This window comes from Schistocerca nitens, chromosome 2 (genome assembly GCF_023898315.1).
Source record: "Schistocerca nitens isolate TAMUIC-IGC-003100 chromosome 2, iqSchNite1.1, whole genome shotgun sequence".
NCBI lineage: Eukaryota > Metazoa > Arthropoda > Insecta > Orthoptera > Acrididae > Schistocerca > Schistocerca nitens.
The window spans coordinates 1049967942-1049983686 of NC_064615.1; the positions used below are offsets into that span (position 1 = coordinate 1049967942).

Genomic DNA, 15745 nt, shown 5'->3' on the forward strand with positions numbered 1-15745 from the left:
TGGTGTGGTCGGTGTGTGGCGCGGTGTGGTGTATGGTAACACGCGGTCTGGTTGTGAAGAGGATGAGCACACTTGCAATTCGAGTCTGCTAATCATTCACAGGCATCAGGTAGTTAACATGTATTTATTTTCTTGGTAGACATTCCGAGGTAATAGCGAAAAATTTCACCAAATCTCTCATTGTTTTAAAGTGCACTTTTCCTGTGGTGAAGTTCTATTTGTGACTTTCTGAGGAGGATAGACTTCGATGCGCTTTGCAGAGCCAGTTTGCTATTAATCCATCTGAATGGGGTACAACATTTAAATGCGCCTAACGTCCTGCCAATTGATGTTATCCATTGTTACCGACGTTTATAGATTTTATTTTGTTTCAAGATTTCAGGTGTTCAATCTTTCCGTGCCATATGTTGTGAGCACTAATGTTGCCTGTGTCATAGTGGTATCATTACATTTAGTAAATAATTATATACTTTTCTACTAAAACATTTTCAAAGTAAATTGAATTTCCTCGCCATTACGTTCCTTTTCAAACGAAATTATACTGACAGTGAGTTGCACTTTGTAGTTAGTACAACAACATTCGATGTAGTGTACATTACTTTACAATCAGCAAAATTAGTTCTTCCTAAAAACATTTTACGATTAATAGCAGATCTTGAACAAACTACTCTGCAACCCTGTCTATATACGCATTTCAGAACGGATTTTTATGGAGCTGGTACTGTTATAGTCCTTCATCCTATCAAGTAAAACCATATTACTTCGTGTACTTGTGAACTTTTGGCAATAGTACGCTAGACCGCGCGCATTGTATACAACTGTGCTAGAAACACCGTTGGTTATACGCTTTTTATGTAACTTCAGATATTCGCTACGACTGATCAGTTTCGCGTAAAACAATGAAGAACTTTTGTGCGAGGTAAGCCTGTCCTACTCTAGATCATATTACCTGAATATTGTAGTCAGATCTCGTTACTACAGAAATTCATGCGTCTTAACTTTGTATATGAGAGGACATTTCAGTTCAAGCCTTATTTCGGACTTACTTTTGTAGGTAACCCGTTTTGAAGATAGATAGGGAGGTTACACATTCTTTGCCTCTGTACGATTGAAAATATAGCCTTTTGGTCCCTGGATATTTATACAACCGAGGATGGTCGAAAGGGCATTGTTGAAGCGTTTTTATGAAATCACAGTAAGGCCGCAGAAGACATTGGTCAAAGATGTTATGGCCCTCGTCGCCTGTGTGCTGGGTGAGAACTCGTAGCGTGACAGAATGCCGACCTGACATTCATTTTTTAGTTTTAGTGGAGTTACACTTTCACTGGGTTTTTGTAGCAAGTGAAAACGGACTGATTAATCTGGTACAGAGTACTGAAAGTTGCAACTTGCGAGCAGTATTCTCGTGACGCAATCTACGAGCAACATTCTTACAGCAACTTTCCTGTCACTGGCCACCAATTTCTGCCATCATAGCTCTTTTTCTTCTAGTTTGCAAAGCTGGTTTGAGCACAATTTTGGTGGAGAGGCAAGAAATGAGCGGCAGACCTACCTTTTTTGTCAGTTTTCGAAATGGGTTTGGACGGCTCAGTTGTGAGGAATCTACGCGGGATAAGCAAATGTTAAGGTTTCAGTTCGTGGGGAGATTACATTAAAGGCATAGCTGAATGTTGGTGTGTTTGTCTGCAGGTTCGGCGCTTCCAGTGCGTCGTCTGCCGCACACTGGACCAGCTCGGCGTTTCGCTCTCTCCAGGGGACGCATCTACGGGGGACACGACGCCACCAGAGGTGAGTATCCATCTCTCCTTGCAATAAACCATTTGGTCAAGTAACCGCTATTTCCGTCTAGAGACTCCAATGTAACTTATTGTGCGTCAGCGCCTCCAACACACTAGTTGTACAAGATCTCCAGATTAAAAAAAAGAACTTTGCATCAACAGAACTGGACTGGTAGAGTAGTAAGCAGTATAAAAGTTTAATTTAGACAATAGCGAAAATAACAGCTATCGATCGGGAAATGCGTAGTTTTACTACGGACGATCTAGATTTCAACTATTACATAGACATCATCAGCTCAGATAACTTCGGGTGACATTAGTACAAAATGTCACGTAGTAAACATTATTGGTGTGTAGCTTTCAGGAGGTAAGAATAGAGCCCCTACACCATTGAAGTTTGCTTCTTTGTTTATGCATCTGAATAAATGAAAACTTGTCAAAAATAAGGTGTCGGAAGCGTAATAATAAATGGATAACCAAATAAGGAAATTATTCTGTTGTAACATTACAGCCGCTGGTAGCTGGACGTTCAATTTCATCTTGTATCATATTCTTCTCTCAACATTCTGCATTGTGGAAATCCAATCGGTGGGAAGCCTAACTGAGGAAGGGCAAGCGACACTAGTAATGGCTTTCGGCTTGTTAAGTGGGGACGTGAAAATCGGTGCTCGAGCAGAGGTGTGTTGACAACTCATGTTGAAATTCTTCGCAGGTGAGTTTCCGTACCAGGTGTCCCTGCAGCACGTGGTGCTGGGTCTTCGGTACCACAACTGTGGTGGCTCCGTCCTCTCCAGCAACGCCATCCTCACCGCCGGACACTGCGCCGTCAGCATTGGAAGCTACATCGTGAGTACGACCACTGTCACACTACACCTGCCATTTTGATCCAAATGTGTAGACCAAGTTGGTGGGCTAGACTTGCAAGTTAAATATGTGAAACACAAGAAATGTATTATGACTGTAGGCGATTTTTTAAATTTGTCCACGTACAACGACCATCACCTCTTATTACGGATGATTTTGCTTGCTTATTCAAACATGACTTAGGACACAACGCACACTGTCATTGGTGCTAACATCATGTTTTCTCAGTAACATCTACGTTACAAGTCCCATTAACTTCTAGGAATACTACCAACTCAACACAATATGTTAGTGGATATTTCATGAACAACATGTTAATTCTGCAATAACATCCAAATGAAAGGGAAAACTATCATGTGTCCTCAGAAAAATATAGATGCGGTTTACTCTAAGAGAATATGAATCTAATGATTTCCCGAAACAAAGTCAGGAGCTACGGAACACATTCTTAAAAGTATTTGGTATTGATGAGGTGTTAAGAGCCAAGAAATCAATATTTATTTGAAATCCAGCCCGGTAGTAACGAAAACATTTTGTACATTAACGTATAGCAAATGTAATAAAAACTATTTTACTATAACCAAAATACTAATAGTTTTAATGAGTAATGCTGTATTGGGCTAGCAAGCTTCTGACGTCTTCATGTTGTTGTTGTTGTTGTGGTCTTCAGTCCAGAGACAGGTTTGATGCAGCTCTCCATGCTACTCTATCCTGTGCAAGCTTCTTCATCTCCCAGTACCTACTGCAACCTACATCCTTCTGAATCTGCTTAGTGTATTGATCTCTTGGTCTCCCTCTACGATTTTTACCCTCCACGCTGCCCTCCAATGCTAAATTTATGATCCCTTGATTTCGAAAGCTTCCATTCTCTTCTTGTCCAAAAAACTTATCATCCATGTTTCACTTCCATGCATGGCTACACTCCATACAAATACTTTCAGAAATCACTTCCTGACACTTAAATCTATACTCAATGTTAACAAATTTCTCTTCTTCAGAAACGATTTCCTTCCCATTGCCAGTCTACATTTTATATCCTCTCTACTTCAACCATCATCAGTTATTTTGCTCCCTAAATAGCAAAACTCCTTTACTACTTTAAGTGTCTCATTTCCTAATCTAATCCTCTCAGCATCACCCGATTTAATTTGACTACATTCCATTATCCTCGTTTTGCTTTTGTTGATGTTCATCTTATATCCTCCTCTCAAGACACGGTCTCGGACCAGATCGTGCATCCCGACTATCCTGGGTGAGTGCGTAAGCTTGGAACCTCTGGCAACGTCGTTAATAGAACTGCGATATTTTCAGGATCTGTAAGTCATGAGTTACTGATATCCCATTTTTCACCAAATTCAATTAGGTTAATTGTAACAACAATAAGTTATAGCTGTAATACAGTTAAAAATTGTTTTAACTACGGTAGCGAATGCATAGTACAGAATGCAAATGTGTGACTGAATGTTATCCATAAGATTTTGTAGAATGTGTATACACAGACTGAAGTGACAAATGAAAAGTTTTTGGACTTACGACGAAGGTTCGCTAGCGTGGTCAGCGCAGTTGTACAAAGCTACTGTGGCAGGGTGGCGTGGTGGCTAGCCCATCTGCCAAGTGAGCATAAGACTCGGGTTCAAATTCCAGTTGTAGAACAAGGTTACCTTTGTTGCTTCGGCTTGCATAAGGACATCATAAGATATTTTTATCCTTAAAGGGTCTCTCGAACCGCATAGTTTCGTTTGAGAATCTGTAGATGTAAGAAATCATGCTACTTAAACAACTGCACTGTCAGAGTAAATTTACTAATGTCAAAATTCGCAGAGGAATTCAGTTGAATATAACGTATTTCCTTTTAGTAGCGACTCCTATAATATGTTTTGTTCAGTATGATTCAACAGTTGTGACTTTTTATAATGCAGGTGGGGTAATACAGTGCTTACGGAAGTAAATTCCTTTTTTCCTCAGAGGTATAGCTGCGAATGACATCGCCGTCTTCCTGTTGGAGTCTTCTCTGTCTCTGGGAGCGTACGTCCAGGCCATCAGCTTGCCGAGCGCCGGTTCAATCCCTCCAGGTACGCGAAGTCGGGGCCGCACACTTTAATTTACTAGCAGACCGAAGGCTATCTGTCCTAATCTCCAACATAAGTGGTAAACTATTCCCCACAATTGTCAAGTTAAACCGGAGCTTTATCTGTACAGATATGTATACTAAATCTTCTTAAGTTAGGCACGAGATATACGGGAAGGGAACTTCTTTTGTTAGTAAGTCTCTGATAAGTGTTCAGTGTCATCCGTATGGCAAAACATTAACTGCGAGTAATTTGACACCTTGTATAGTTGCTTTAGTGTCTTTTAAAGGATATCATTTCATTGTTGTCACTGATCGGAATATTACTATTCACAAAATAAATTTCCCAGTACTTTCGAAGCTTACGGGAAGGTGATGTATAAAGGAATAGTAACACATCTCTCTCTACATGTGTTGTTGCCAAAGTCTCATCTGGCATTCAGTGTGGAGTAAACGACAGATGTAACGTACTATTTTGGATAAGTGAATCACTTTCAGGGCTACACACACATAGGAACCCAGTTAATATATTCTTTGATGTAATATTAATATTGCAGAAAAAAGGTACTTAAGGTTTTACGTCTCGTTGATGTCAGGAGCAAGCTTAGATTCCTAAAGGATTTGGGAGGAAACTGAATGCGGATTTTTCAAAGGAACTATTCGGACATTTGACACAAACGATTTACAGAAACGGTGGGAAATCGAACATGGATGGGTTAAGGGATGGCATTGGGAGAAACTTTGAACCTTAGGTATCTGTTTCACTTACGCAAAGTACTGTTAACGTTGTGTCATTTGACCACTTACTCTACTGCAAAATACTTTTCAATTTTATATCAGGTGGATCCATTGCCGTCCTTTCTGGCTGGGGTGCAACGGAAACGGCCGACACACCTGACATTCTGCAAACTGTCGACGTCGCTGTAATCGACTATGAAACTTGCAGCCAAAATATCGACGACCTGGACGTGGGTTCCAACCCGCTTACGGAGACAATGGTCTGCTCGGGACCCATTGACGATGGCATCTCCATCTGCAGTGTAAGTCACAACTTGCAATTCATACTTTTGTTAAACAAGGACTTCACATATTTATAGGTTATTTATTAATTTAGACCTATTTACCTTATAACTTGTAAGCAGTTACAATTCATCTTGTGATGGAAACTGTTGAGTGTATACGATATATTCGCAAAAAGACGACTATTTTGATAAATAATTCCCGATTACTTCAGAATGGCCAACAGGCCATTTAAAAACAGGAAAAGGTGTTTGTTATCCTTAACTCATGATTTTTTGTTGGGTGTTGTACTTTCCAAAAATACAGACATTTCTGAGATAATGTTGTATGAGTTTACAATAATTCCATTGCAAAATTTTTGATAGCAGTATTAAGGTATTTTTACCCACTGTCTGGTGTTTGATCGTGTTCAGGGTGATTCCGGTGGTCCCCTGGCGCAGAACGGCGAACTGATTGGTGTGGTGTCCTGGGGAGTGGACCCGTGCGGATACCCAGGCGCTCCGTCCGTCTACACCAGGGTATCCGCTCATTTGGACTTCATCAACCAAAACGCGCGAAGAGTCATTTCACTTGTGTAAATGACATTTAATCCAATAACTTACGTATATTGTAATAAACTACGTTCTCAGACAGATCTTCATTTCAACTCTACATTATCAGTGCATTATCTACACGTGATTGTCTGAGATATCTGTTAATAAATGTACTATTCTAAAACCGTATTCACCTTTTTATGTTTACCTGATTGTCTATTGACATAATAAGTCGCCTATTCATGACATTTACAAATATAATTGCAGTGTGTGAAACATATCTAATGAAGAGCATCTAATGACAGTTTATAAAGCGAAGCGACCTACTACCAAGCCACGTAGATGCGTTAAGCAACGCACACAATTTTAAACGTATCACAGAAATGATCCTTTACGTGCTGTATCAAACAAGATGCACTCTCCAAATCAATTCAAGTAATACAGCAGCCCAAATCTATTATTGACTTAAGCTTGCATTCAACAACATGAATACCAAAATTATAGTGCATTGTATATGGGAGTGACAACTAGAAAGCCTAAAACAAGGTGCAAATAGGAAATTCCCAACAGTAAATATGAAAGCAGTTATTCTGTGTTTGCGGATGTTTTCTGTATATACAGTGTGAGTCACTAACTATTGCCATCTGAAATAACTCTGAAAGTATGACAGTAGCTGAAAAGTTTGTGAGACAAATGTTGCATGGGACAACGGGGGTCATAATATGACGTTGGTTTTTTGTTGCTAGTTGGTGTCGCGTCAGAGATATGGTGAATTTTTTTTAATGGTATGCTACAGTTCGGTAGTTATTTTCTGATAGCAGCTATCGAGACGTATCCAATGATGTACAACAGTAAGGTCTTTGAATGTCAACGAAGGTCAAAAAGATGGTATGAATGTCCATTTACAGAAGTGATAAGCATTGGTAAAAATGCAGCGCTGCAATCTTCTTATCATGGAATGAGTAGTATTCCTTATCACTTCGACACTTATCGAAGCACACGCTCTGACAATTCTCTCTCGGATAATGTGCAAATAGTAAATATTCGCCGAATTCGTCGTATCCATTTAACGTGCTATTGACATATATACACCATTCGACGGTTTCGCGATAAAACACTAATAGGAACAGTAAGACTAGTATTGTCGAATCAAGCGAATATGACTGATGAATTCTTCGAAGAACAAGTCGACATGCTTCTCATTTACGGAGATTGCCAACGAAGTTCAGTGAGAGCTAGAGACTTATACGCTGAAAGATATCCTCAGCGCACTCACCCTTCACGTCGCACATTTAAATATGTCTATGACAAATTGATAACAAAAGGATCTTTAATGCATCGGGAAGTTGCACACCAAAAACCGTGGTCTGTGAATGTATGGTTTGGGATTCTGGAGGACAGGATTATAGGCCCCTATTTCATCGAAGGAAATCTTAATGGTAGGAAGTACACCAGATTCCTGCAGGAAACATTAGGTCTGTTGAAACTTCCTGGCAGATTAAACTGTGTGCCGGACCGAGAGTCGGGACCTTTGCCTTTCGCGGGCAAGTGCTCTACCAACTAAGCTACCCAAGCACGACTCACGCCCCGTCCTCACAGCCTTACTTCTGCCAGTACCTCGTCCCCTACCTTCCAAACTTAACAGAAGTTAGGAACAAGGAACAAATTGTGGTATCAACACGATGGGTGTCCGGCACATTTTTCGGTGATGGCTAGAAATGAGTTGCAGAGACAATTCCCAAATCTTGTTTGGCAAAACAAACTGCCTTTTCCTGCTGCTATTTATTTTATTTAATCCATACACGTTTCGTCTTCTACTGTTTTAAGGTATCATCAGTGGGATGTATAATGAACAGTTTTGTTAGTTATAGATTATCAAACAGTTCACTTCGATATTTTTTGTAAAAAATGTAATTACTTACGATTTGCTGATTTGCGTTTCCTCACGTCTGGTCTGGAGGTCGCACTACCAGTTTTATCACTGTTCTTTATTCACCTCTTCATGTTTTCGCCATCCACACACTGTTCAGCATGTTTGTCACTCTTTTTTGTGGTGGTCTATCGTTCTTCTGTTACTCGATATAACTATTACGTCGTACACTTCTTTTCCCAGCGTAAATATTGCGACTCCATTACTTGTTTCATCGTCTTTGGTATGTTTACCCATGTGCCGCCAACCTAACGAAGTAGATGTTCGTTACTAACTTCTGTTTATGCTGTTTATACCGTCAGTGTGCGTATGAGTGAGAGAGAGAGAGAGAGAGAGAGAGAGGGGGGGGGGATAGAGCCGATTTTTTTTTTCTTTTGACAGCTGTTTTGACTTACCGTTTCAGTGTTCTGGGGAGGGGTCATGGATGAGTGAGTGTAAAGATGTTGGGTTCTATTCATATTGCATTGAACACTGTTTTTATATTTATCCTTTTTGCGAACATTATTCTAGTACTTTATCTATTACTGTAAATAATGAATTGTTTGGCATGTGTACTTGGTCATTGAACATTTTTTTCCCGTCTGCTTTTGTTTTATGTACGTGGTAATTTTCTTGCATGGTCAGAAGGTGCTTTTTATTGTTGATTATAATTATTCTCGTATATATCTTCTCTAGTGGTTGGTTTGTGGTCATTTTCTCTCAGGTGTTCTGCAAATGTGGAGTGGTTTGTCCCATATTTCCATGCCCTCATGTGTTCCTTGTATCTGACATCAAATGTTCTCCCTGTTAGCCCTATGTATGTGCCATCACAAGTCTTACATTGTAACTGGTATATACCTGCTTTCTGGTATATGTCTCTGTTTTTTGTCAGTTTTTTTTGTATAGAATTGTCTGTTGTGTATGCTATGTTTATTCCCTGTCTTTTGAAAATGTAGGTGATTTTATGGGTGAGAGAGAGATGGAGAAAGAAACAACATACAACCAAACATCAGAATAAATAATCACTATGAATGGTCCATTCCAAATGCATAGAACGTATATGTAAGGAACTGTAGTAGAGAGGATGCATACGATGAATGGCCAACTACGTAAACAACTACTCTTGAGAGGTCTAAAATGTCGTTACTTAGAGAGCAATTCATCGTTCCATATGAGAGTTTCAAATAGCTGTCAGTATCTAATTTTTAGCATCTCCCAGCAAGACCGAGGCCATCCAAGTAATATTGACAAGAAGACATCTATTTCGTGCAGGTGGTATGTGCTACTATGAGGTTATGGCTGAGCCTTCGACATACGCTTATCAAGTAAATTTAACTACAGGTTTTGTACAATAGATAACTCAATGGACGGAATTTATTTAACAGCAGTGGCTTTAACATACACTAACCTTGGTGCTGTAACTCACAAAGATGATAAGCTAGGGAATTTATAAAACTGCTGAATGAAACAATGGTTGCTATTAAGTCCTATTTATTAAAAGGTCCTGTAGTAATCAAAGTTCAAAATGACTAAGCATTATGGGATATAACATCTGAGGCCGTCAGTCCCCTAGACTTACAACTACTTACACGTAACTAAGCTATGGACATCACACACATCCATTCCCAAGGCAGGATTCTGCGACCGTAGTGGTTGCGCGGTTCCGGACTGAAGCGCCTAGAACCGCTCGGCCACAGTGGCCTGATAGACATAATAGTAAACACAAGTGCAAAAAGACAGGGAACTGTTACGTTCATTAAATAGTACCACTGAGTTAACAATATCAACACCTCGGAAAAGATTGGCTCACGACTGTGAGATGGATACTTTCGATTAAGCGCAACATTCGGGAAAATATCTAGGTTCGAAGAAATTGCACTGTGGTAAAAAGATAGAAATACAAGAAAGACTCGCACAGGAATTTACTGTCTTGATTAAGCACATAGTGTGCATGCAATTGCTAATAAACTCACTTAAATTACAAATGTGAAAGTCCTAACATTTATGAATGCTGGATGCAGCTTTCCCTCAGAACCTGGAATGGGTGTACCTCTCTTGAATTGTGCCGTCCAAGCGGTTGTAATCAGAGCGCTGCCAGAGACAAAGAAGAAGGCTAAGACTGAAACCAAGACCGAAGCTCTACTCTGCCAGAGAGTGACTTTTGTGTGATTGTCACCACCTATGACAATAATTCTTCTCAGTGATAACCAATGAGAGCTCTTCTAATGAGGTTGCAGTGACCCTTCCATACGCAGTTTTAATGTAATTAACCACAGGTAGAGGTTTTGTGCTGGAGCTCGGAAACAAGCCAGCTGATGGCTGCAACTGCCACACTCATAACAACAAATGAGCCGGATTGTGTCTTCAGTCTCAGCCTCACAGATCTTATCCCTGAACCATTCCATGCCCAAATGTTGCCAGGATACAGGCTTCCTGCACGGTGCAGTGATTTGTGATACTGCACGCTCTGCTGCTGATAGTTTGAGAAGCACCTCCATGGCACTGGTGGACACACCGTGTTAAAAATAGTCTTTCATTGCTTAATGCCTGTCATTAAGATGCAAACACAGACGCTGCTGTCCAGCAGAGCTCGCTGCATAAAGAGTGTACCCGGCCCAGTGGCCTCTACTGGTTTCTCTTCCTTCCCTCGCAATGACAGCACGTGTCTTCATTCAGCAGGATTCCAAGGAATAGGAAATTAATATGGACCATTAGTATTGCGATCTGGCAGTCACTGATGGTAATTTAACGATACTCATATTGTCAATTGTAGCTCGCAACTAATTTAAATTCGACGATTTTACCAATTTCATGACATTTGTTTATAAATCATGGCAGTTGACACAAAACTGATCACGTAACACTAGTCCTTGCAGTGCAATTACATAGCAAGATCAGACTGACCACTTGAAGAAGATTCTTTTTCGTCAGCTTGAGAGAACAAGTCACACTTTCACTTATTCCCTTATTCATGGCTACTCTTCAATCTTATTACACCCCCAGACATCATTTTTGTAAGGTGACAGGAAGTTATCAACATCAGCAGGCACCGATGGGAGCATGTACATTGTTAGTGGATGCAGGAGCTTTATGGTATCTGTCCTTCGAATGAGGACAGTAAATCTTGCACTGGACATTTGGGAATTCAAAACCATCTGAAGCCCAAAGTACTTATCAGGGACAAAATGATTGTCGCAAGAACTTCTCACACTGGTGTACAGACAATGCTTTCGGTCGAAGAGACGGAAAACTGCCTACTTGGATCTGCCTGTTAGGTATTTCTGGACATGGCGGGGACAGGGACACAAGAGAGAAGTGCATCACCCAGTCGAGGCGTTTCGACAGTGTTGTAAATGCCCATAATGCCAAGAGATGACGTCCATACAAAATCCGCGTGTTTCCACGTTCATCTTTGAGCAGACGCTATTGAGGCAGTTGTCAGGTGGTGCCGTCCTTCTGTCTGCAAAGATTTTGGAAAGCATCACGAATTTTATGATGGAATGTAACTTTCGGCCCACACTGATAATAATCTCTACGATTAGCTTCCTTTGCTTTACGTCTATGGTCACAAACTTTTTGTCAACACCGAAACGTTTACAACGGCCATCTTCAGATCTGTTTTATAAAACCAATGTAGTAATGGACTGGAGCCGTAGGACATTGTTTTTATAAAACAGGCAGAGGAATTTTATTCTACACTCAGGTCACTATTTTACTCGCGACAATGTCGCAACTTGTGATCTTTGTGATGAACCATTTTTCACTTGAGGCCTAAATCGAAACTCAAAACATTTTCCGTAAAATGGCTGTGAGAGAAATAATACAGGAGCATAATGTCTTCTCCTCCCTGTATGGGAATATACGAATCATGGATTGGTTTCATCTTCAGCGGGGAAATGAATATTATTAACTTTGATTAGGATTTTTCGAAAGGTAGAGCAGACGAGCGAGAGGGAAGACATGGCACTCGTGGAGTCTTGTGATTTGCACGAAACCCTTATAGAGGAGGTTGTCTGGGTGCTCTTTTCGAGTTTAGTTAGGTTTGATGGTGTAAGTAGGCTGTTTAGGTTTTTTTATTGGTAACACCACGTAGCGTTCTGTATGAAAATCACTGACTGTGCTGTGTGCAGTCTGTGGCTGGTTTGCAATGTTGTTTGCTATCGTAGTGTTGGGCAATTGGATGTGAACAGCGCGTAGCGTTGCACAGTTGGAGGTGAGCCGCCAGCAGTGGTGGATGTGGGGAGAGAGATGGCAGAATTTTAAGAGCGGACGATCTGGACGTGTGTACACCAGAAAGAGTAAATTTGTAATACTGGATATCATGAACTGATATATATATATATATATATATATATATATATATATAAAATGACTTTTGAACACTATTAAGGTAAATGCATTGTTTGATTTCTTTTTCTTCTTTGCTGCACTTTGCCTTATATTAGTTGTAATATTGCATTTGCTTTGCTAATTTAAATTTACTGCTGCTTGCTTTGCCAATTTCCATTTTTTTGTCATTGCGGTTTGTGTTAATTTGTTGTATGTTGCTGCATTGCCTCATCCCTTAGTATATATATCAGAGCTCAGTAGATTTAAGTTAGCTTAAGAGGGGGGATACTATACAAGAAACTAACGATGAAGAATAGGGAAAGAATGCATTGAGAAGTTATATGAAAAAGATTTGGGCAAAAATGGGTATTGTACAATGAGAAATATTTATTGTAATAGAGCATACGTACAAAACAGTAGGGATTAGGGACAACTGGGTTAGACAGGTTTTTTTTTTTTTTTTTTTTTTTTTTTTTTTTTTTTTTTTTTTTTTTTTTGCAGGAGCAAATGTTGAAATAAGAGGAAAGATATTTGGAATGAAGTTTTGGGTTGGACTGCAGTACCAAATGTTACACTGAAAACAAACCCAGTCCTTTCCTTTTGTGTTATTCCGGTATGTGTTTGTGTACTCTTGTGTATTTGTGTTTTTCCTGTCTTTATGAGTTTAGCTTATAAGAGTTATGTTGTAGAATTTTTCTAATAATATGTTATTTTCTTTGTAAAGATGTTTATACATTATTAATTCTGTTCTGTTTCAATGCTCATGTGTGAAATTAATGCTTCGAAAACTATTCTCATTATTTTATATATTTACTTATGTCATAATTCCTGTAACACTGATGTACATGTCTATTTCTATTCTTTTGTAAAGCCTGTATTACTACAAATGTTATCTGTATTATTATGTTTTAATGATGTTTTCTGTATCTTTTTAATTGTATCCTCATGTTATAAGATTGTAACCGACACCAGTTCATCAAATTAAGTAACTTGTAACCATACATTTCACTGCACACATTTCTGTTGGTCATAGTATATGCAGAATATGTGAGAAGTTGGGACTGTTATTGTTTGCACGTGTGTTAATAATTCAGCAAGGGACTGGTTAACAGCATTGGTGGTTCTAAGGACAATTCCAAAAACTTTTTGAGTGCACAAGTGGTGGTTTATGGACTTTCTATATTGTTCTCAAGCCTGTTTGATGGTGATTGTGCACCTGCACAGTCGCAACAGATGGCTGCTGGCCGTCTCTACAAGGACTATAGTGGGTCTACACCATTGATGACTCACCAATACCATTATTTCTACAATAACTGCAGTGGGTCTGCACCTCTGGTGGCCCACCAATACCGTAATCTCTAACAGGACTATAGCAGGTCTGCTCTGTGATGACCTACCCACCAATACTCTTCAAAACTTCGACTGACTCTGCTGTGGGTTTGCTCTGTTGTGGCCCATTACATGTCTGCATGTCAAGAGTCAGCACTGTCTTCCTGGTGGAAGGACAATACTACTTCTTCAAGATTGCATGGTAATCCACTACTTCCGTGTTTATTTTCGTTTACTGCTCAGTCTTTGAGAAAAAAAAAAAAAACACTGCAATTTTAATGTGATGAATGATCAGGACTGTCTTTATGGACTGTGGGATTTTAGCTTTTGACCGACAGTGTATCAATAAGTGTGTGCATTTGCTTTCTATGTTATTGTAATTATGAACAATTTTAACAAATATGTATTGGCCAGTGCCCAAAACAATTTGTAAAATTTTTTGTGGGGAGCATGGGGGCTATGTAAGTAGGCTGTTTAGGTTTCTATGTTGGTAACGCCATGTAGCGCTCTATATGAAAATCACTGACTGTGCTGTGTGCAGTCTGTGGCTGGTTTGCATTGTTGGAATTTGCTATTGTAGTGTTGGGCAGTTGGCTGTTAACAGCGCGTAGCGTTGCACAGTGGGAGGTGAGCCGCCAGCAGTGGTGGATGTGGGGAGAGAGATGGCGGAGTTTTGAGAGCGGATGATCTGGACGTGTGTTCATCAGAAAGAGTAAATTTGTAATACTGGATATCATGAACTGACATATTAATATGATGACTTTTGAATATTATTAAGGAAAATACATTGTTTGTTCTCTATTAAAATGTTTCATTTGCTAACTATGCCTATCAGTAGTTAGTGACTTCACTAGTTAGAATCTTTTATTTAGCTGGCAGTAGTGGCGCTCGCTGTATTTCAGTAGTTCGAGTAACGAAGATTTTTGTGAGGTAAGTGATTCATGAAAGGTATAGGGTATTGTTAGACAAGGCCATTCATTTGTAGGGATTTTTGAAAGTCATATTGCGTTGCGCTAAAAGTATTATGTGTCAGTTTAGTGTTGATCAGAATAGGTAAAGAGCGAAATGTCTGAGTACGTTCAGTTCTGCTCAGCTGTTTGAAAATCAAATAACGAAGGAGGTTCACCAGCACAATAATTCATAATTTTTTCTAAGGGGACGTTTCAATGGAAAGGGAAGTGTGGAGAAACGTGGCTTCTGATTCAGACTCCAATCTGGAGAGGTGATTCTGGTCTTGACTCCTGAGGGGCTGCACTTGGGACATTCAGCCTGAACATAACTTCGTACTGGCACTGATCTTGATTGGCGGGCCTGTAGAGAAGTCTTAGCTGTACGGGCAGTTGAGACATCAGCCGTCTTAGACAACCCTTACAAAAACGGGGAAGAACAATCGTCCAAGAAACACATGAAAAAATTGTCGACAACGAAAAGCATATCTAACAGATCGAGAACAAACAGACGGAAATATCAGAGGTTACAGAAAATCAGACCCACATCACCTCACAGCAAAACGAAGTAGCAAAACACGTCCAGCGAGCACGTCAGCCGGTTGCTCAATTAGAATCACGGTCTTGGACTTTAGCGCTCCCTCGTGATCATGGCAAGAGAGAAGAACATGTATTATGACGTTTTGATACGCAGTGTGAGGCTACATCACCATCACAAAGGCCAATGCTGCTGGAAAATACACTATTTCATCACAAACATATCTTATCCATTTACATTACATCCAAAAAGTTGGTTAGCTCTGCACGATAAAGTGCTACAGGAATTGTGGCAACTGAAACCCAATCTGGAATTTATCTGCGGATATTTAGAGTGGTTGATAGCGGATCATATGCACAGTGTCGGTGAGTGCTGTCGTTCATGCGAAGAGTTCAAGGATACGCAAGAAACAGTCAGGAGAGTGTGCTAC

General features: G+C 39.9%; 1 protein-coding gene across 1 annotated transcript in view; it reads left to right on the forward strand.

Moving 5' to 3' along the window:
* Positions 1 to 1153: 1153 nt before the first annotated feature.
* Positions 1154 to 15745, forward strand: part of LOC126235530 (trypsin-1-like) — a 204599-nt gene continuing 190007 nt past the window's right edge. Inside the window, exons 1-2 of the mRNA XM_049944248.1 lie at positions 1154 to 1253; positions 1690 to 1788. Coding sequence (XP_049800205.1) covers positions 1154 to 1253; positions 1690 to 1788 — 199 coding nt within the window. The remainder of the gene's footprint in view (positions 1254 to 1689; positions 1789 to 15745) is intronic.